This window comes from Fukomys damarensis, unplaced genomic scaffold (genome assembly GCF_012274545.1).
Source record: "Fukomys damarensis isolate Sample0158 unplaced genomic scaffold, DMR_v1.0_HiC HiC_scaffold_31, whole genome shotgun sequence".
In the NCBI taxonomy this organism is placed as follows: domain Eukaryota; kingdom Metazoa; phylum Chordata; class Mammalia; order Rodentia; family Bathyergidae; genus Fukomys; species Fukomys damarensis.
In genome coordinates this window covers 18,767,388-18,788,307 of record NW_022900943.1, presented here as the reverse complement: position 1 = coordinate 18,788,307, position 20,920 = coordinate 18,767,388, and the positions used below count along the sequence as shown (strand labels likewise).

The 20,920-nt window shown below is 44.7% G+C and overlaps 2 protein-coding genes across 20 annotated transcripts in view; one reads left to right on the top strand and one right to left on the bottom strand.

The window, feature by feature from the left end:
* Positions 1–12,472, top strand: part of Trpm3 (transient receptor potential cation channel subfamily M member 3) — a 506,665-nt gene extending 494,193 nt beyond the window's left edge. For 16 of the 18 annotated variants that reach the window (XM_010638482.2, XM_010638475.2, XM_010638483.2 and 13 more), the window contains 4 exons: positions 1,452–1,602; positions 1,692–1,891; positions 5,519–5,651; positions 9,095–12,472. In XM_010638482.2, the coding sequence (XP_010636784.1) occupies positions 1,452–1,602; positions 1,692–1,891; positions 5,519–5,651; positions 9,095–10,547 (1,937 nt within the window). In that variant the 3' untranslated portion in view covers positions 10,548–12,472. The remainder of the gene's footprint in view (positions 1–1,451; positions 1,603–1,691; positions 1,892–5,518; positions 5,652–9,094) is intronic. The other 2 variants (XM_010638484.2, XM_019209662.2) reach the window with 1 other exon arrangement.
* The window catches only part of LOC104872274, a 202,701-nt gene that overhangs the window by 54,035 nt on the left and 127,746 nt on the right, over positions 1–20,920 (bottom strand). The gene's annotated exons all lie outside the window — the stretch shown is intronic.

The window sequence follows — 20,920 nt, the reverse complement described above, 5'->3', positions numbered from 1 at the left end:
TCCTTCCAAGGGAGGAAAGGATGAGGGCCTCTTACAAGGCTGTCTTGGGTGGTCAGGGCCACATCTGCCAATAACAAAAAATTCTGGCTACTAGAAAACATCCAATGTCCATATCCAATTGTCTTGCAGGCAGAAACAAAGGAAGCATGTTGACCATTTAGACCTGGCCATAAAAGCAAAAAGTTGAGTCTAAAATCATGTAATTTTCCCAGCCCAGTAGGAGCTCAGTGTGATCAACCTTTGCAGCAACTGAGAATCACCTGGAAAATTGTAAAAGAAATGGTGATACCTGGGTCCCCCTCAGAGACTCTGATGCAGTTGTCTGGGTGCAATCAGTCCTGGAAAGCCAGGGTTGAGAACTGCAGCAGAGTGCACAGCCCTGCAACAGTAACTCTGGAGAAGAGTCTGGACCACCACGGTACCCTCCTTGCCAGGAGCTCCAGCCCAGTAGATTCTGAGTCTGTTCTGCAAACCCCCTGGCATCCTGTGGCAACTGCTGAGAGATGTTGGTGCTCCTGGCCACTCTCCCATCCAAGCTCCCTTTCACAGGTAGACTCAAGAAGACACTGTTCTAAGGCTACATCATTGGTGCAGCACTGGGAAGCATTGTCAAGGATTTATTGTTGCTGGCATTTACCTAGGAATGACGAGCCAGCCTCGTTAGCACATTATTCACGCTCATGCAGTTCCACACATCACCTTCCTCCTCACCCTCACCCCCAGATCTTCTCATTTCCCCCATTTGCCTGTTTATGAACTTCAGTTAGGCTTTGTTTCCTGTGCTCTGGAAAGCATACTGGGAATGAAAATGCTGCTGGACAAAAAGCAGGCGGCTGTGAGCTTCACAGCCTCAACCATCGGCTCTCCTTGCCCTCCCTGTGAAATCCCATCCATCAGGAGAGACAGCCCTCTAAACACTGCCTGAGCCATTGCTCCTTCTGTCCAGAGGCAGCAAATCATTAGCTCTGAGCCTTTGAGTTATTTCGTACAGCAATTAACAGCTGCCCCAGTGTTAATTCCCAATCAATAGCCCTGGAGTGCTGGTGTTCATACGCTGGTGACCTCCACAGCACATTTTGAAAGTAACTTGCAGGGCAGCAGGCCTCTGCTCCTTGGTGTTCCCCAGGAAAGTCCTCACCAGGCATCTAAGGGCACAGAGGAGCCCCTGACCAGTATCAGGGGCAGAGGGACAGCAGGATGACAGTCTCTTCCAGTGGATGACAGCTTGGGAAACAGGCAGGACTAGAGTGGCAGCCCTTTGAGATATTCATAAAGCTCTCATTTTTGTATTTTGGCTTTTTGGAACTTTTTTCTGTTTGAGATGGCTGTGTTTTCTTCCATCTAAATCCTTCATTCAAATCAATCATATATATATATATATTTATTTATTTATCTATATAACTCAGGTAGCCCCTGTCTCTTATTTTTTTTGCCTGTATTGCTTTCTCCAGCTCCCTGTGGACAAAACGAGACCCGGGAGGATGGTAAGATCATCCAGCTGCCTCCCTGCAAGACAGGAGCTTGGATTGTCCCAGCCATCATGGCCTGCTACCTTTTAGTGGCAAATATCCTGCTGGTCAACCTCCTGATTGCTGTCTTTAAGTGAGTGCACGTGGGATAGAGGATTGGCGGGGGTGTAAAGCTTTTCAAACAACAGATTTTCTCACTTACTTGTCTCTGATCCATTTCAGCAATACATTTTTTGAGGTAAAGTCAATATCCAACCAAGTGTGGAAGTTTCAGAGGTATCAGCTGATCATGACTTTCCATGAAAGGCCAGTCCTGCCTCCACCTCTGATCATCTTCAGCCACATGACCATGATATTCCAGCACCTGTGCTGCCGGTGGAGGAAGCACGAGAGTGACCCGGATGAGAGGGACTATGGCCTGAGTAAGCTGCTGGCGACAGCCCAGGGACCACGATTGGAAATCCCTATAGGCATCACGTGGAAGGCAGGCTGCGGACCGCAGGGGGCATGGGACAAAGTGCCGGGAGGACAGGAGAAGCTGAAATGTGGTGTCCTTAGCCTCACTGCTTCCTTAGTGAGATAAAACCTGTTTCCATCAGGGCTGTTTTAGCACCTTCATAGGTCCTAAGCATCTTATTTGCCAGGGGGTCTCACCACAAAATACATCAGCCACATTAATATATACCCAATGCTACATTTTATAACTTCCATTGTTGCTTTTGCAGTGCTGCGGATGGAACTCAGGGCTTCTTCACACATGCTAGGCAACCATTCTAAGAGCTCTACAACTGAGCTGCATCCCTTCCCTGCCCCTTCTGAGACAGGTCCTCTCTAAGTGGCCCAGGGTGGCCTCAAACCTGTGATCCTCTTGCCTCAGTCTCCCCAGCAGCTGGGATCACAGGTGTGCTCTGCTACATCCAGCTTATATACCATTTTTAAGCACCATAACACGAGCTGAGTTTCAGTGACTAAGTTCAATTTTCCATTACAGTTTCTGGGGCTCTCATTTTTTTCAGGTCTGAAACACTTTCCGAAGCCCTAGGGGTTGTGCCTCTGTGACCTCAAGAAGAACTGAGACTTACTCAAAGGACAAAAGAGAAGATTCTCCATCCTCCACCTCTGTGTTTAGACACACCCAGTGTTTCTAAAAGGAAGCAGTAGTTCTACTGGCCCTGGGGTGGGGTGATTCCTTTGTGTAATTCTGTGCCCCACGTTGCAGGAAATGTAGCCTGTCCACCTCCACACATTAGGTGCAAGTAGCTCCTAGATTCCAAAATGCCCCTTGGGCACCAATGACCAGTTAGAAACAACACAAGTAGCCCAGCCCCATGCAAACAAACTTCTCAAGTGTGGCTGGTCCACCACCTACATTACATCTACAAAAAGTGCCTCTGGGATGGTGGCCCAGGAGTCTTCCTCCTTCTGAGTGACACCAATATATCCAAGGTTGACAACAAAAGCCACTGGACTGCTTCTCTAAGTCTGATTCTCTTAATAACCTCCCTGACACAGCAATGCCTGGCTTCTTTCTAAACATTAAAATGGGAGAGTTGGAAAGAGCTGGGCATTCCCAAATCAGTTTCCACCTGTAACACAAGTCTAGGCACATAGCTTAAAAGAGGGAGGGAGGGTAACCTAGGAGTTAAACCCCGAGCTTTGGTCCCCAGGCAGCAGAGAGCACCTGGGCTGCCCCAGCAGAGCACCGGTGGCTCTCATGAGCAGCCCAGTGCATGCTGCGCCCCAGGGTCCACACGCATCCTGGCTGGGAAAGGAGAAGCTCTTACCCGGAGCACTTAGGAAAGGAGTCTGGGGTACAACACAGGACCCGGGGTGGCGCAGAGACCCTGTTTCCACTCCGGGCCCACAGCTTTCAGGCCACAGAACCTGGGCAGCCAGACAATGAGGTTTGGGGGGCGGGGGCGCAGCTCACAAAGCTCTGGTTCGCGGGATCCGTGTTGTTAACACCACAGCAGGAATGAGAGCATCACCCGGCCTCTGGACTCGGGCAAGGGGAGCAGAGTCTGAGATCTCGGGGGGAGGAGGAGGATTTCAGAGCTGTGGCTGGGTCAGAAAGGGGAAAGGCAGCAAGGAGAGTCCTTCACCACGATTCTCAGCCAGGGGAAGGTCCCGAGACACTACCAGCTTCTCCTACGCGCCCCCCGCCAAGAGCCACTTCGGTTACACTGTAAAATGTGGCACACTGATGGAACTTTTAAAAGAATATTTTTATAAAAAGAGTATTACACATAAAGAAATCAAAATAAAGGGCCAAAAGAGCAACTATTTGGCACATTCTTTTCCGACTCCAATATAGCAATAGCACAAAGGAGTCTGTGGTTGGGGCCTCATACGTGCCTTCACTCCGTCCCTCTCCTTCCAGCCCGAGGCCCTAAGTGACTTCAGGACTGGAGCTCAGACGCCCTCCCCTGCCTCACAGGCGGCCCTGTCGGAGATGAGCAGGCGGAGGCCTGTGTTTCCCTCACTCTCATCTGCTTTACACTCATATTTTCCATGCTCCCAGCAAGCTCAGCCCAAGGCCTCAAAGCAAACAAGCGCAATCTCAGGAGGTAAAATCCCTAGGCTTAAAGATTCAAGGCTCCAAACATTTGAGACAACCCCTCAGGGGTTTCAAGGGCACAGGAGTAGAAGAAGGACTTGTCCGTAGCATTTTCCCAAAGCAGCTCTCTCCCTGACCCTAATTCATATGCCTTTTAAAGGTTTACCTTTCCACTGGGCTACTAACAGAAAACCAGAGTAACAATAACACAAATAAATATGGCCTTCTTTAACTCACATGACAAAAAGAGAAAGCCCAGCAATGGCTCACTGAAGTAAAAGACCTAAATCCTTCTATTATATAGGCCCAGGAATTCCTTCTGGGCTACCTCTCATGGCCACAAAATAGTTGCTGCACTTCCATTTATCATGCTTGTGTTCAAGACGGGGGTAGGAAGGGAGACAAACTTTTAAAAAATATAGAAAGAAGCAACCACATCTCTTTATTTTACCAGAAAAGCAAAATCTCTTCCCAATACACTACCTCTCCCTGTAGCAGATTTCTTTCGTTTCTTGGCCCAAACTGCATCTCATGGTTTCAAAAGAGAGTAGAAATATGTATTTGGCATTCCTACCTCGATCATGGGGAGAGGAAAAGGGGAAATGGAGCTCTGAAAAGGTTGTCAATCAACAACATCTGCCTGCCACACCCCAGCCCAGAAATTTTTTTTCAAAAAACATGCAAACAGAGGCCAGGGATTTATCTCAGTGGTTCCACTGCCTGCTTCACAAGCACAAGGACCCAAGTCTGATTGCCCATACCAAAAAAAAAAAACAAACAAACAACAACAAAAAAAAAATACAACCCGATGTGGTAGTACATACCTGCAATCCCAACACTTAGGAGGCTGAGACAGGATTATCACAAGTTCAAGGCCAGCCTGAACTACATAGTGAGACCTTGTCTCAAAAAAAGAAATATCCATCTTCAGTTGTTTTCCCCTTTTTTGATTTAGCTATGTCCATGGTCTTCTCACTTGTGTAATTCCTTTCCCCCTCTATATTAGAGATTGAACCCAGGGCTTTTGCACTGAGCTACACCCCAAGTCTGACTGGCTACCTCCTCTTTCCCTCTAATTCTCCCTCCCTCTCTTCCTTTCTCTCCCTTCCTTTCTTCCTTCCAGACACAGGGTGATGCTAAGTTGCACAGACAGGGCTCAAACTTTGGATCCTCCTGACTCAGCCTCCCAGAGTACTAGGATCCCAGGCATGCACTGCCATATTAGCTATCACTTGCCTCATTCTAAGCAGCTACTGCAGTATACCAAATACACTCGGTTGAATTCCAGAGACCCAGAGTGAAGCTAGTGCTCAGCGGGCAGGTATTGATGTGAACTGCCTAATTGGATTTAGGTTTCATTAGAGACTTAGAATCTAGGCTCTCTTCCCCAGACTTGATTTTTCTGAAGAATGTCATCAGGCCCATAGATAGGATGCCATCACCTCTACTTCTCGGTCTCATGGCTCTCGTTGTTTGTTTGTTTGTTTCACAGAACTCTTCATAACTGATGATGAGCTCAAAAAAGTACATGATTTCGAAGAGCAGTGCATAGAAGAATATTTCAGAGAAAAGGACGATCGCTTCAACTCGTCCAATGATGAGAGGATCCGAGTGACTTCGGAAAGGTGCGCTCCTGGGGCACCTTCAGAGAAATCTGTGTGCTGGGCCAACTTAATTTTTTATGTTCGGTCCCCAAACATAGAGGTTTTGTGTTTATTTGCACTGTCCAAGAAATCCTGGAGCTCCCGGGAGGCAAGAGCACCACCTACACCCTGTGTCTACACTTGAAAACCCCAGATGTAGGGATTCTGGGCTTCTCCTGCAGGCTGTAACAGCTGCCCCCTGGGACAGTAAAAACCACGGAGACAGGGCTGGACACAAAACAAGAGGGACCCAGCCCAACTTTCTGCTCTCATACAGGGTTGTTTCGTGTTCAGCATCTTCTCCAGCAGAGTAGAAATATCCTAGTACCTGCCTCAGGTGGTGCTCAATACTTTTCAAAACACAACAGCAAAAGATTTGTAAAGTGAGGAGAAAAACCATTGATGGTTTGTTTTCTCTCAGAGTTGGTGGTTTTCTTCTTTTCATAGAACAAGATAAAAACAAAGAAATAGAAGCAAGTTTTTCTACCCAATGGTTATTTACTTTTAGGTCTCATTAACCAAATAGATTTGAGGGCTAGTGGGGCTGTTTTTTAAAAATGTCCTTTAAGTCTAATAACTCTAGATTCATGTAAAAACTCTTACATTTTATTTCTCTTGTTTTGCTGTAGACTAATAAAACCTTCACGGTAGGCTGGTGTATTCCAAAGCCCAGCATTTAGAAACCACTGGATTTTCTGTTTTGCTTTTTTTTTTAAGCAGGATATTATTATGCAGTTCATGCTGGCCTTGTGCTCATGACACCCCTCCTGCCTGAGCCTACCAAGTGCTGGCATGACAGGTGTGCACCACCACGCCTGGCTGGAAGCTGCTGTTTGCAAGAATACTCAGAGTGTTACAAAGCATAAGTGTAACTTAAATTTTAACAATTCCCAATATAAAGATGGCAGAAGCAAATTACAAGTAGTGTAGAACGATACAGTGTGTGGATGACTAGATGTGCCTCGGGATTCTGAGATTTGACACTGTCACCTCGAGTCCTGACGTGGCATTGCGCTTCCACAGTAGACATTCTCTATTGACTGTAGAAATCATATCAACGCCTTCTTTTTCGGTCCCTTTATCTTTTTAAAGAGTGCAGTCTAGGGCTGGGGATTTAGCTCAGTGATTCCACTGCCTGCCTTGCAAGCACAAGGACTCAAGTTCGATCCCTGGTACCAAAAAAAAAAAAAGAGTGCAGTCTAGATAAATAGATACATCCGCATATGCTGCTGAATGATGATATCCGTAGGTACCAGGCCAATATTAATAAAGTTTAAAGCAACACACAGAGTTCACTGCAAAATAGAACATTTTCTGATATAATGTAAAGTAATTTTCTGGCAAACAGAGGAAACAGCTACAAATCTAAAGAGCTCTCTCATTCTGAGGTCCTTAAAAGCCTCAGACACATAGCTGTGTGATTCCCAGAAAACTGTGCCGTGTGCACACACATGCATTTATAAGCATACTGAAAAATAACGAAACACTGGAGCTGCACTGGGCACGACCCAAATGCCGGGGCATTCAGAGGGGGACAGAGCTTAACCAAGGGGCCACTGGGTCCGAACTGCCCTTCTCACACCTGCTCTGGGACATGTGCTTTCTCGGGGAGTGGCAGGCGATACCCCCAGGCCTATTTGCATTCTTCTGAGGTTGGGGAGGTGGGAAGGGACAGAGCTATGTACACATACACGCGTGTATGCAGATGCATCTGGATAGACACACATGATGGGATTTATCTAAGTTAACAGTGTGCACCCCACTTAACATGTTGCACATTATGTTATTCTGCTCTAACGTTAGACAATCCCAGTACAAAGGTTCACAATCAGAAACATGAAGAGCTTGCTCCCCTCTCACCTGTCACCTCCCCTCTCACCTGCCACCTCACTTCTTTCCAGGACCCTGTGCTGATCACACTCTGAAATGAGCCACTCAGTGTCTGGAAATGTGAGCAATGGAAAAGTAAAAGAGTTTCCCCCATAAATGCCTCATTTTTCACAACGGCTTTTACTTATCTTTCTTCTTTCTTTGTTTAGGTGTCAGTTTATGTATCTATCTCCTTGGGGACCCCTGCAGATTCATAAATTCTCCTTTTATCTCCTGAGTTACTTTACCAGAATCAGCTCCAAGTGGCTGTAGGCATGACCTAGAACTCTTGGCTGGCTCCTGAAGCCAACTTATATCTCGGATGCATGCCCATTTACACTTAACTTTTCAAGAAAAAAATGTAAAAGATTAGGGGCTAGGGATTTATCTCAGTGGTTCTGCTGCCTTCCTCGCAAGCACAAGGACCCGAGTTCCATCCCTGGCACCCAAAAAAATAAAAATAAAATAAAATAAAATAAAACAGATTTCAAAGATTAAAAGGAGGTACTGTAGTTACAGAACAAACACATATAAATTTGACCCTAGGACCTTTTATTTTGCATAACCTCCATATTAACCCCTATCAGCTAGGTCCATGACATAAATGATCAGTTAGATGGTTAGAGATTAAACGCACACAGAATTCTGGGAGAAAATGGATCACTCAATTCACTGTGGCTTTAGGCAAGACTTATGTTCCAGCCCACTTCAGAGCCCAGGAAAGTTAATAGCAGTTCTGTGTCCATGCCTCCCTTGCCTGTTCCATTCCCTGGGACTGTCCTTCTTCATTCTAGGCTTTCCCAGAAAAGCCTCTTCCTCCTGTGTCCCTGGCTCCTTTCTGTTCTCCCTATGCCCATGGCAGGTCCTGCCTCCTCCACAGACTGTCCCTGCACTGCCTCGCACCTGCTGGCTTTCTCTCTGACTTTGGATCCTGCGACTGAGGACAGGTCACTGGGAGGCTATGACAAGAAGATATTTCACAGCTCTTGGGCCGGTGATCAGATGCATTTGTGCCAAGAGAGCATCATCTTTTTATTTCAAATACAAACCCTGTGTGTGCTGAGCTCCAGAAAGAAAAGCAGGAAGAATAAAGCTGTTCTGTTCTTTGTTACACTCCAGCTCTAAAAGAGAGGAAAACCCAGAACCTAGGGCATGCTAAGCAGAAAGCTAAGAACTACTGGGTTATGCCAGCCATGGTGACACATGCCTCGGTCCCAGCTATTTGGCAGGGGGATCGCTGGAGTCTAGGAGTGTAGACCAGCAGCAGCAATGCAGCTAGGCTCGGACTCAAAATAAAAATTAAAAGAAAAAGGAAAAACCACTGGACTAGATTATCTCTAAAGCCTCCCCCAGCACAAAAAGATTTGCATCCTGTGACTCTCAAGGACAGGATCAATGTGCCCTCCTCCCTTGCCCCTCTGCTCCCTGTGACCCCCTCCCCAGTTTCCCTGCGGGAGAGCAGCCAGGCTGGCACCCAGTGTGGGCATAGCTTGGAAGCCCTCTGTCTTTGCTCTCCAAACCCGCGGCAGAGGACTCACTCTCTCCTTCTCACACAGGGTGGAGAACATGTCCATGCGGCTGGAGGAAGTCAACGAGAGAGAGCACTCGATGAAGGCCTCCCTCCAGACAGTGGACATCCGGCTGGCACAGCTCGAGGACCTCATCGGGCGCATGACCACAGCCCTGGAGCGCTTGACCGGTCTGGAGCGGGCTGAGTCCAACAAAATCCGCTCGAGGACCTCCTCCGACTGCACGGACGCCGCCTACATAGTCCGCCAGAGCAGCTTCAACAGCCAGGAGGGAAACACCTTCAAGCTCCAAGAGAGCATCGACCCTGCAGGTGAGGAGACCTTGTCCCCAACTTCTCCAACCTTAATGCCCCGTATGCGAAGCCATTCGTTCTATGCGGTCAATATGAAAGACAAAGGTGGTATAGAAAAGTTGGAGAGTATTTTTAAAGAAAGGTCCCTGAGCCTACACCGGGCTACTAGTTCCCACTCGGTAGCAAAAGAATCCAAAGCTCCTGCCGCGCCTATGAACTCCTTGGCCATCGCTCCTGATTCCAGAAGACCATCGTCGTGCATCGACATCTATGTCTCCGCCATGGATGAGCTCCACTGTGACATCGACCCCCTGGACAATTCCATGAACATCCTCGGGCTGGGCGAGCCGAGCTTCTGCACGCTGGCCCCTTCCACGGCCCCTTCCAGCAGTGCCTACGCGACCCTTGTGCCCACAGACAGGCCCCCGAGCCGGAGCGTTGACTGCGAAGACCTTACCTCCACGGACGCTAGATCTTTCTCTTCGGACTACACCCCTCTCCCGGAGTGCCACAACCCCTGGGACTCCGACCCGCCGACGTACCACGCCATCGAGCGCTCCAAGAGCAGCCGCTACCTGGCCACCGCGCCCTTTCTGCTGGAAGAGGCCCCCATCGTGAAATCGCATAGCTTTATGTCTTCTCCTTCGAGGAGTTACTACGCCAACTTTGGGGTGCCCGTGAAAACGGCGGAATATACCAGTATCACAGACTGCATCGACACACGGTGTGTCAACGCCCCTCGAGTGACTGCCGACAGCGCCACCTTTCCCGGGGCGCTGGGGGACAAAGTGGAGGACTTATCGTGCTGCCACCCCGAGCGAGAGGCAGAACTGAGTCACCCCGCCTCTGACAGTGAGGAGAATGAGGCCAGAGGCCGGAGAGCCACCATCGCGATAACCTCCCAGGAAGGGGACAGCTCAGACCGCGCCCTGTCCAACAACATCGCGGTTCCCAAGATCGAGCGCGCCAACAGCTACTCGGAGGAGGAGCCCAGCGCGGCGTATGCACACACCAGGAAGAGCTTCTCCATCAGCGACAGACTCGACAGGCAGCGGAACACAGCAAGCCTGCGCAATCCCTTCCAGAGGAGCAAGTCCTCCAAGCCGGAGGGCCGAGGGGACAGCCTGTCCATGAGGAGACTGTCCAGAACATCGGCTTTCCACAGCTTTGAAAGCAAGCACAACTAAAACCTTCCTACTCGGAGTTGCGGAAAGCTTGCGACTCCAGCCCTAAAACTGCTCCCAAACTCCACCTTTCCGCCCCTCCCTCCAGTCGTACCCCGTTTTATTCTTAGCTGAACAAAACTCGCAGTGCTTTGGGAGACGCTAATACAGTGGTGACTTCTGGGCCACAGATCTGACCCAGTGCCAAACGCAGGGGAGTTCGGGCATGTTCGCCTCTGCTGGGTAGGGAGGAGAAAGACGGGGAGAGGAAAGGCTAGAGATGAATGTGTATCAGTCTCTGCAGGCAGCCCTGAGCTCGGGGCACCAGGGGGCTCCAAGCACTCTCTATACCAGGAGGCATCTTGTGATTTCTGCCCATTATCAAGAGTTTTAGGTTGCAGGGCTAAATAAAATAAAACAGCCAGCATACAAAATGAGATATTCTAAACTTCAATTCTGTTTTCTTTTCACATTGGCTCCATCACTGGTGACTGATGAAGAGCATCCTTTTTATTCAGTATAAGCCGGCAGCAAGCAGTTCTACCTAACGTCCCACATCCTTCTCATGCCAACACTTCTGTAATTGGTCATTCTAAAGAAAAAACAAGGTAACAGTCATAGTTCACCTGTCTTATATATTCACTTCTGGTGCCACAACTGTTTTATCTTTTTTTGGAGAAAATAAGGGAACAGAAATGCCTTTTGTCTTGCAAGTGAAATGAGAAAAGAGCTGATGTTAAAAACAAAAGTCACATGATTGACGATATACAGTGGGCATAGTCAAGCAAGCTCAGGACGAATGTAATTAAATAATTTTATATTTTAAAATTTATTTTGTATCTCACCTGTCATCAATGAATTCATTCATTGAATATGTAATATTGAATTTAAAAAAAAAAAAAAGAGTGGGCAGAACTAACCTAAAGTTGCCATATGGGATATCGCTATTCTCACCATTTGTGTCATGTGTTTTGCTGCTGTGTGACCTTCATCATTTGCATGACCCCACCGTGTCCTCTAAACACCCCTCGGACGTAAGTGCCAATTTTCCACACTCCCATCACATGACTATTTTGTATATGAATACATGGTTATATGTGGATATTTTCATACCTAGAGTTTTGCCATCCAATCTGAGCTCAGCATAAATTTAATTGGAGTTTTTCAAGGGCTGGTATCTTTTTTATGGAAACGTTCCAAAGTACTTTTTAAGGAAGTTTCAAAACCATAAATAACCTTAGAATTGACTGGGAATTTGGTATCAACCCAAAGCCATCAGTTGCAGGCACACCATGAATATTTTTCTTACACACAGAGCTATATTAAAAAAAAAAGTAGGCCAAAATAGAAGGCAAATAAATCATATAAAGAATTCTATAGTGTATGCTATGCTGCTTATATACGTATATATGCATTTACAGAGAGACACATGTTTATATACAGTATATAAACAGAAATAGAGAGCTTTAAGAGGCTCATACTTTTCTATCTCCTGGAGATATAGCCACGATTTTTTAATGTCCAAGAAATTCCATTCAGAGAGTACATTATACTATTAGACCAAATTTTGAAATTATGATTTTTTAAATCTCCATCACCTTAACTTTTCCTTGACCCAAACAAGAGCTGTCAAAATGACTCACCACCCGCCTGCTGCACCTTTTTAACCCAAACCACTTACTATCCATCTCATTTATTCTAGTTTCTCTTACACAAAGCTATAAAATGATTTATACAATTGGAACAGATATACGGTTCTAACCCGGATCGTACTATGGACTCTGGAACAGAAGCATAAGTTTGTAGATCAGAACCTGGATTTGAATTGGGATAAAGAAATCTTGACCCCTCAAATCTTCTGATTGCTATATGGATCACTGAAGTTTAAAACAAACAAACAAAACAAATGAACAAAAACAAACAAACAAACTTTAAGAGCTGGGGATTTGGCTCAGTGGTGCCACCACCTGCCTTGCAGGTGCAAGGTCCTGAGTTCGATCCCCACTACCAAAAATACCTTTAAGAAAAATGACTTGAGGTTCCTGGTCCAAGATACTACCTGGTTCTTTCATTTAATTGCAGTTGTAAATAACAAATTATATCCTATTTTGTGAAATCAAGAAAATTCATTGACAAAACCCCTAGCCTTTCAATATTAAAAAAAAAAAAAAAAAAACCTGAGCAACCCTTTCAGTAGAGAAAGAGTGACAAGTTCACATACACAGAGAATTCCTTTTAACTCCTTGGTATTTAGGTGAATCACTAACTTTCAACTCCTTCATTTGTAACTGCTGCTGTTGGGCATGGTGCCACATACCTGCAATTCCAGCATTCGGGAGCTGAAGCTTGAGGATTGTCAGTTCAAAACCAGCCTGGGCTACCTAGTAAGTTCAAGGCTGACCTGGACTACACAGCAATATTCTATCTCAAAAACAAAAACAAAACAAAAGTAATTTTTTTTGTTTTATATTTGCTCTGCTCTAGGGACTTTTTTAGTTTTTTGGACCCCAAATTGGTAAATTTCCCTCTCTGTCAATACCCATTTAGTCTGTGAATAAAGCGCGTGTCTTTTAAATTTCCCACATCATGAATCCCTGTGAGGATCAATGAATACTCTGGACATTCCCCTCACCCCCAAAATGTACATGCATGTGTAATGTCATTGCAATATAACTTCAAAGGGTTCAGAGAGCCCTGGTTCCATATTGAATGGTGATGAGAAACAGGATCCATGTTTGTTCATAATCAGTATGGTCATAACAGGCACTTTATATTTTAAGACCATTTCTCTGAGATTCTCAGGAAGGCCAAGTCTCAGCACCAGTCTGAACCAAGGTTCTGTTACTTTTATTCCTTAGATTAGATGTGGCTAGTTCAATGTCCTTACATCCTAATGTTTGATCATTTCGAGTAGTGAGTACACTCACAAAGCCAAAGGCTCTCTGAGAGAGTCTCTAAAGGAATCCAAGCAAGAGGTAAAAGTAATATTCTTTGACCATAGAGCAGGACACCAAACACCTCCAGTGCCTCATACTGGACCATACTGGAAGTGGGGGGAAGACATGACGAGCACCAGTGTTTCCATTCATCGTGATTTCCAGAGAGCAAAGAATACGACCTGGGAAACTAAATACCTAACAGTCCTGATCTTGTGACTACCTGGTCCTTTTGTTGTGCATGAAAATTAAGTACTAACATCTTTGGTGAAGTGTGTGAAGTATATAAGCCAAATTTAAATGACTTTAGACACAAACTGTGTAATTTTCACAAGCCATCTCCTTCCTGTGTGCACACACGTGTGTCATTCCTCAGTCCCATCTCCTTCCACATCCGGGTTGTCTGCGCACCAGTGTGGCATTGATTCTGTGGCCTTGTATAGTCAACTCGTGCTCGGCTCATTCATTCCACCGTGTCCCTAATCGAGGGGATGTTAATAATTATCTGTTTCTGTGAATTAAGCAACTCATGAGCAGCAAGTTATTGAGGACTGTAAATAAAGTCATAGAGAGCTCAAGGAAGTAATGGCTTGGGTTTAATCGTCTGCTTCAGAGGTGCCAATTTTTATATACTATTGTATGTAATGATTTGTTCTAAATTGCTTGTTCCTTTTGGGAAAAAAATTAAGGATGTTTTATGAAAATCACCACAGACGTTTCCTGATTAAGTCACATACTTTATATTTATAGTCTAAAGCACCCTTTCTTGATGGATTTAAGTGGGGAAAGCTGTGTACAACTGTCACGGCTATTTCTGCAAGCCAAAAGGTATATTAGCAATTCAAATGCAGCACTTTAGAGAACTGGATTTTTTTTAAAGTCTAAGCTTGCAGGGCCAGGACATTATTTAGCACTTTGAAAGCTACCCTTTTAAAATACATGTGTAAGAATAATCAAGTGAGGAAAATGTACTCAAAAACACAAAATGTGTTTTTCTGAATGTTTCAAATGTATCTTGAAATATGGTCTCTATAGATAATATTATGGTAGATAACTGGATAGTACATTGTTTTTCTTTTATTCTGAGGCTGTACAGTCTAATCTTCCTGAATGTCTGGGCTGTTTAATTTAAGAAAATATTATCCAGTCATCCATCATGCTATATCTATAGGCTATACCATAGGATATGTTGGGCAATGCTGTATTATAAAACACATGTTAACATATATGTAACCTGTGTATAACTCAGCATAGCTGTAGCATGTGGTTGTATTAATGAACGTTACAGGACAGCTTTATAATCATTTATAAATCTGTAACATTCAATAAAGAAGCACATGTTGCAAGGATTAACTATGTTCCCCATTCCATGTTATTTAGCATCCTCGTGCAACGGGCATTTTTGCTCCTGACCTGCTTTATGTTTTCTACATTCCTTCAGACCACTGTAAAATATTCTTATAAGCTGGTGTACATCTTCTGCCAAGTCCCCTGCGCTGTGGTAGGCGAGTTGTGATTCTGTAAAAGATGAACTGGCATGTTATGCAAGAGACTACATGACAAGTGAACTTAACATTTTCAACTCCAGTTGAATTAGCTGTTTGTTTACATCTGCTGACCCAATGCAGAAGCAGTGCACAGTATTTTACAAATATGTTCTTTGAGTAACACTATGTCATTTCTAGATAAAGTGATGCGAGTGTGTAGGAAGTTATATATTTGGCCTAGATGTTGCATTATAACTCACTATATTTAACAACAATGTGACTTACATGAAGTAATCTTTCTCTAACCCAGTTTTAATTTTGTGTCAACAAAATACATGCATGGCTTTCCACATTTCTTTTGACTTTCTAAGGTACTTAACATTTTACTATTGCCTGCTGTGATGCTTAAACCCAGTAGGAAACTCACTCAAACTGTTGGGATTCTTACACTGGGGATTATATTCAATTTTTAAAAATTAAAAACAAATTATTAAGGGGTTTTTATCAATCTTTTTTTAAAGTTCTGAGCCAATAATACGAAAGAGTATTAACTGCAGTCTGCATAGCCACGGGACCCGGAGTTGGCAAGCCAGAGCCACTTGGGATGACCAAGGTCTATGTGTTCGTGCATCTTTGACACACTTTGGATTCTTTAGAGATACTGGGTGCAAATGATAAACCAGAGATGAAAAAAAAAAGCCCTGATATGACAGGGCATCGGTCCGCAGATCTTTATGAATGAGGGTGTCCCGTGACCGGACATAGCCTTCCCCTGTGACTCTCTCCCTATGTGAGCCCACCCTGGGAGCGGAAGGTGTGCCACTGAGCACTAGGTGACTCTGAATAGATTACTCTTTAAAGAAATCACCATTTCAATATCAGGGAAACAGGGAATCCAATTTGGACAGTCATGCGAATGACTACTCCTAAAATGAGCAGGGGAAACTTCTCAAAGCTCAATCTGACCTAAATTCATTCTCTCCCTCTCCCTCCCTCTCTCTCTCTCTCTCTCTCTCTCTCTCTCTTTTCCTCTCCCCCTCCCCCCCCTTAAATAAGTCAAACATTCTGTGTCTTGGACTGGAATCAACCAAAGAAAGAGTTGGATTTGATTTAAGAAAAACAAGATTTTTAATTGTTTTTTCCCCTTTGCTTTTTCAGAAAGTAACTGAGTTACCTTTCACTGATGATTTCCTTGCACACATCATTGCTAACAAAATCAAGATGAAACATTTTTCAGTGTGTTGTCTAAGAGACAGTTAGGGGACCAGGTAATCCACATGCAATAACAGTGGATGAGTTTCCCTTTTCCTAACTTACCAGGTCTGACCAGCCACCAGTATGTATTGGCAGTCTGTGTGCTGGAAAGGGAAAATGACTTGTGTGTGTCTAGAAGTCAGTAGGCTTCGGGGAACCTCAGTGCCACCATGACCCCAGCCATCCTGCGGGGGAGGCTGCTGAGAAGAAGAGGGAAATTCAGCCATGGGCCTGGGGGTGCAGCCTCCTTCGGCCTCTTTGCTTCCTTCCTCAGCAAGACAGTAGGGTCTTTCTTTGTAAGGCCAACAGATCTTGACTTCCTCAACCTTAGCACCTTGTGGACCCCACCCTGCAAGTGAAAACTACTGGGGGAAAGCCAAATACTCAGACTCTAGCCCAGGCCTCATTTTCCCTCTAATTCAGCCTCTCCTGACTTGGCTCATGCATGCCTCCACCTCATCCAATTCTTTGCCTACTCGAATCCCATAAGTCTCTCACACCTTCACCATCTCACCGTGCACCCACATCTAGACGGAGGGACTGCAAACTCAACCCCGGGGCCAGATCCAGAGCAGAAAGGTGAAAGACAACAGAAGTAAGGCCTGTAGGGGTGAGAAAATACACATGCCACCACCAAGACATTCAAAGTCGGGTTTTGTTCCTTCTGGTTTTTCTTTTCCTTTTCTTTTTTCTGACATGGTCTCGCTATGTTGCCCAGGATGGTCTTCAAGTGATCCTCCTACCTTAGCCTCCCAGCTGGGACCATGAGAACAAGCAACAAAGCCCAGCTTAAACTCATGTTCTCAAGCTCTGTGCTGTCCACACAAGTGCACCTGCCAACAGCACTGCCAACGGAATGACCAGGGACCTCCGACCTAGGGCAACCTGGGATCACATTTCTTGATTCTGACTTAGTGAGCATGTACACCTGAAATAACGGGGAGCAGGGGAAGAGGAACTCCCTCTCTTCGGGGTTACTCGGGATCTCCCGAATGACATGCGCATGGACATTGGCTAGTCACATCATCCTGGACCCACACGCAGGATCTGTGTGAGGGAGAGTCAGAGAAAGGGAACCTTAGCATTGTGTGAAGACTCAGCTGCCTGTTTCCACTCGCCATAGCATCTGACCTTAGTTTCCACTGCTGCCAGCACAGTGTAACACGGAGCGCAGCACCCTCGGCCATTTCGTAACACAGCACTTAGACTCTTATTTGTAAATGTTCTAACCATAGTTTCTAATGGGAAAAACTATTCAGATTTCATTTTTAAATGAATTCCTATAAATATGATGATTTTGATTTCCTCCTTTGCATATGGATAGACGGCGGTTTGCATATCTACTGACACTATAAATATATATAAATCCTTAAAGGAATTGTTCTTTTTTAAAGGTCTATTACCAGATTCACAATGCACTTTGAGCTTGTTTGTTTAGGCATATAATTCAAAGAAGAAGTTGGCAGATACGGGAAAAACTTTCTGAAATTTCTGTAAGAAATGTTTTGCAATTAAAAAAAAAAAAACTCAGTAGTTTAAAACATGACTTGGACTTCCTTGTGAATTTATTTGTCTCCATCTGATTTCCACCACCCTCATGCTAAGAAGTTTGGGGATTCCTAGATAGAACTTCTTAGGGCTTCATAAATATGTTTCAGTTGACCAGGTTTACAAACTGGTGGCCTGTTGGACTTTACCTAGCCACACAAGTGTAATCAGCAAAGAATGAATGCTATGGGCCAGTACTATGATTTTTCATAAATCTGAAACATGTTGAATCTTCTCGATTTCATATATAATTCTAAATTTCTGGTATCTCTCAAAACATCTGAAGACCTAGTGATAAGTCTTGCATTCTCACAAACTATAATCAGATGAATCATTTCACCTTCTCCCACAGTCCCTACCACTCCCTACTGTCTAAACCTCTAGATTCCTTTACTCAGTAACCACCCCGAGGAGACCCTTACATAGACTACAGCCTTGGACACCCATACCAAAGATTATTAAAAAAAAAAAAAAGACATAGTGATTCTACAATTTCTAAGTAGGAGAGACTTATGGTTGCAGTTTGATTAGAAGAGAGAAACAAGAGGAACTTCTTTCACAGTAAAGGTACAGAGCAAGCATGTTTTCATTATTCATTTTAATATATATTATTACATTTTTTTTCGTTAGATTGGCCTTGAGAGAGCTGACAGATGGGGAGGAGGGGCTAAATGTCATTTCCATTCAGTAACCTTGTAACCATTAAGTAAGCAATGTCCCCTGCCCTTACAAACATTTTAATTTCAAAAATGGGAAGAGAAATTATAAAATACATATGCATTTTATTGTTTTGAGAAAAAGTCTCAGCATATTGTCCAGGCTGACGGTCCCAGACTCAGGTGATTCTTTTGCCTCAGCCTCCCATGTAGCTAGTACTATAGCCACACCTGTCTAATTCTTTATTCCAAAACAAATTATTGAGCACCTATTATACGCCCAGTAGTGTTCCAAGATGAAGAAATTAAGAAAAGTTTGGGGTTCCATGGAGTTTTTAATCCAGCTATAATGAAAATGTAATCATATATAGTTTCACTACTTAGTTGCCTAAGAAATAGAGCATGAAAAATATGAGAGTAGGAGTTCAAAGGAATGACAGTGGCCTGTGCTGTAGGAAAGTGAAGACCTATGAAGACGCTACACTGCAAAGTGCCCTGAGAACATATTTGATTGGACAGGAGAGGACTCTACCGCAAAGGAGAGTAGGAATTTGATAAGCACCAAAATGTCACGATGCTCCATCCTGTTCAGAGCTTCCAGGGAGTCCCAGCCTCAGGGGCTGCATTCCCAGAATGAACTCCGACACCAAGAATTGGTCCTGACTCCATTCACCTGTAGCCCACCCATTTGCTATGCTCAGGTTGTTTTGCTTTTTTTTTTAACAAGGAATGCTTGACACAGTTTTCTAAAAGCAACTTGTCTATGTTTATGAATACTTATATTGAGGTAGAACTGGCAACATTCAACAATGTGCCCTGAAAAACAATCATTTACTGCCAAAATCTCAGATTTAAATCGACATGAGTTTTCCATGGGCTGGGGATTCAGCTCAGTGGTTCTGCCTCCTGTTTCACAAACATGAGTTTACCTTGAAGGAAATATTGCTGGAGATAGGGAGAAGAGTATGTTCTCTGGAAATAATTTGTTATTACTTGTTTATATTACCTCACTTGATTTAAAAAGCCAGAATATGGCTCACCATATAAAGAAAGGCCTGGCTTACCCCACCCTTATCATTAGAAATCTCAGTAACTATTCCTTCTTTATTTTTCTTTGATCAAGGTTAATGTGGTCTCTACCTAAACATATAGCACATTATTATTTTCTAGGGCTTAAGCCACTCCTCCAGCCCTTGGGCTGTGTTACCGAAATCACTTTTCATCACGTTGTTCAGACAGATACCGTGACACCGTGAAGTCATTCTAGAAAGGCCTCGCTCAAAATCAGAGCCTGTTGCTCCAACATCCTTTGTCTCAAATATTAAACAGCTACTTTAAAAGAATGCTAACTGTAGGAAGCCAGGCTTAATAGCACATGTCTGTAATCTCAAGACTCTGGGAGGCTGAGGCAGGAAAAGTACAAGTTTGAGCCCAACCTGGGCAACTTAACAAGACCCTACTTCAAAATTTTAAACAGACTATGATGTAGATCCTGAGTTCAATCCCTAATACACACACACACACACACACACACACACACACACACACACACACACAAAACCCAATAAGTATACTACTTTGCTCTGGCAACCTTAACACAGTACCATAAATTAGGTGGTATAAACATTGTATTGGGCCAGGGATCTAGCTCAGCATCACCACACCTGCCTGGCAAGCTCAAGATCCTGAGTTCAATTCCCAGTATGGGGTAGGGGACACAATAGATTGTATAATCTCAGTTCTGGAGGCCAGAAGTCTAAGGTCAAGGTGCCCACAGGGCTGTTCCTTCTGCAGGCAATGAGGGAGGGCACATTCCATGTTCTTGGCCAGCTGCGGTGGGTGCTGGCCACCCTTGGTACCCTTGGGTGTAGAAGTATCTGAGCTCTGCTCCCACTTTCAGAGCTATTCTCCCTGTGCACAATCTCCAAATTTCCCCTTTTGAAAAAGACACTAGTTATGGACCTGCCCTACTCCTGGGCATGACCTCACCCTTCACTGGTATCACCTACAAAGACCTTGGTCCCAAATGAGGCTCCATTCTGTGGTACTCAGAGCTGGGATTTCACCATATCAATTGTGGGTGGGGTGGGGGTACAGTCAACCTATAACACAGTGATTTGGTGGCACATGCTTATAATCCCAGCGCCCAGGAGGATCATGAGTTAACTAGTTATGCCTGCCCTACTCCTGGGCATGACCTCACCCTTCACTGGTATCACCTACAAAGACCTTGGTCCCAAATGAGGCTCCATTCTGTGGTACTCAGAGCTGGGATTTCACCATATCAATTGTGGGTGGGGTGGGGGTACAGTCAACCTATAACACAGTGATTTGGTGGCACATGCTTATAATCCCAGCGCCCAGGAGGATCATGAGTTCAAGGCCAGCCTGACTAAACAGTAAGACTGCCTCAAAAAAAAAAAAAAAAAACAGAAATAGGCCGGGGATTTAGCTCAGTGGTTCTGCAACCTGCCTCGCAAGCTCAAGGTCCCGAGCTCGATCCCTGGTACCAAACA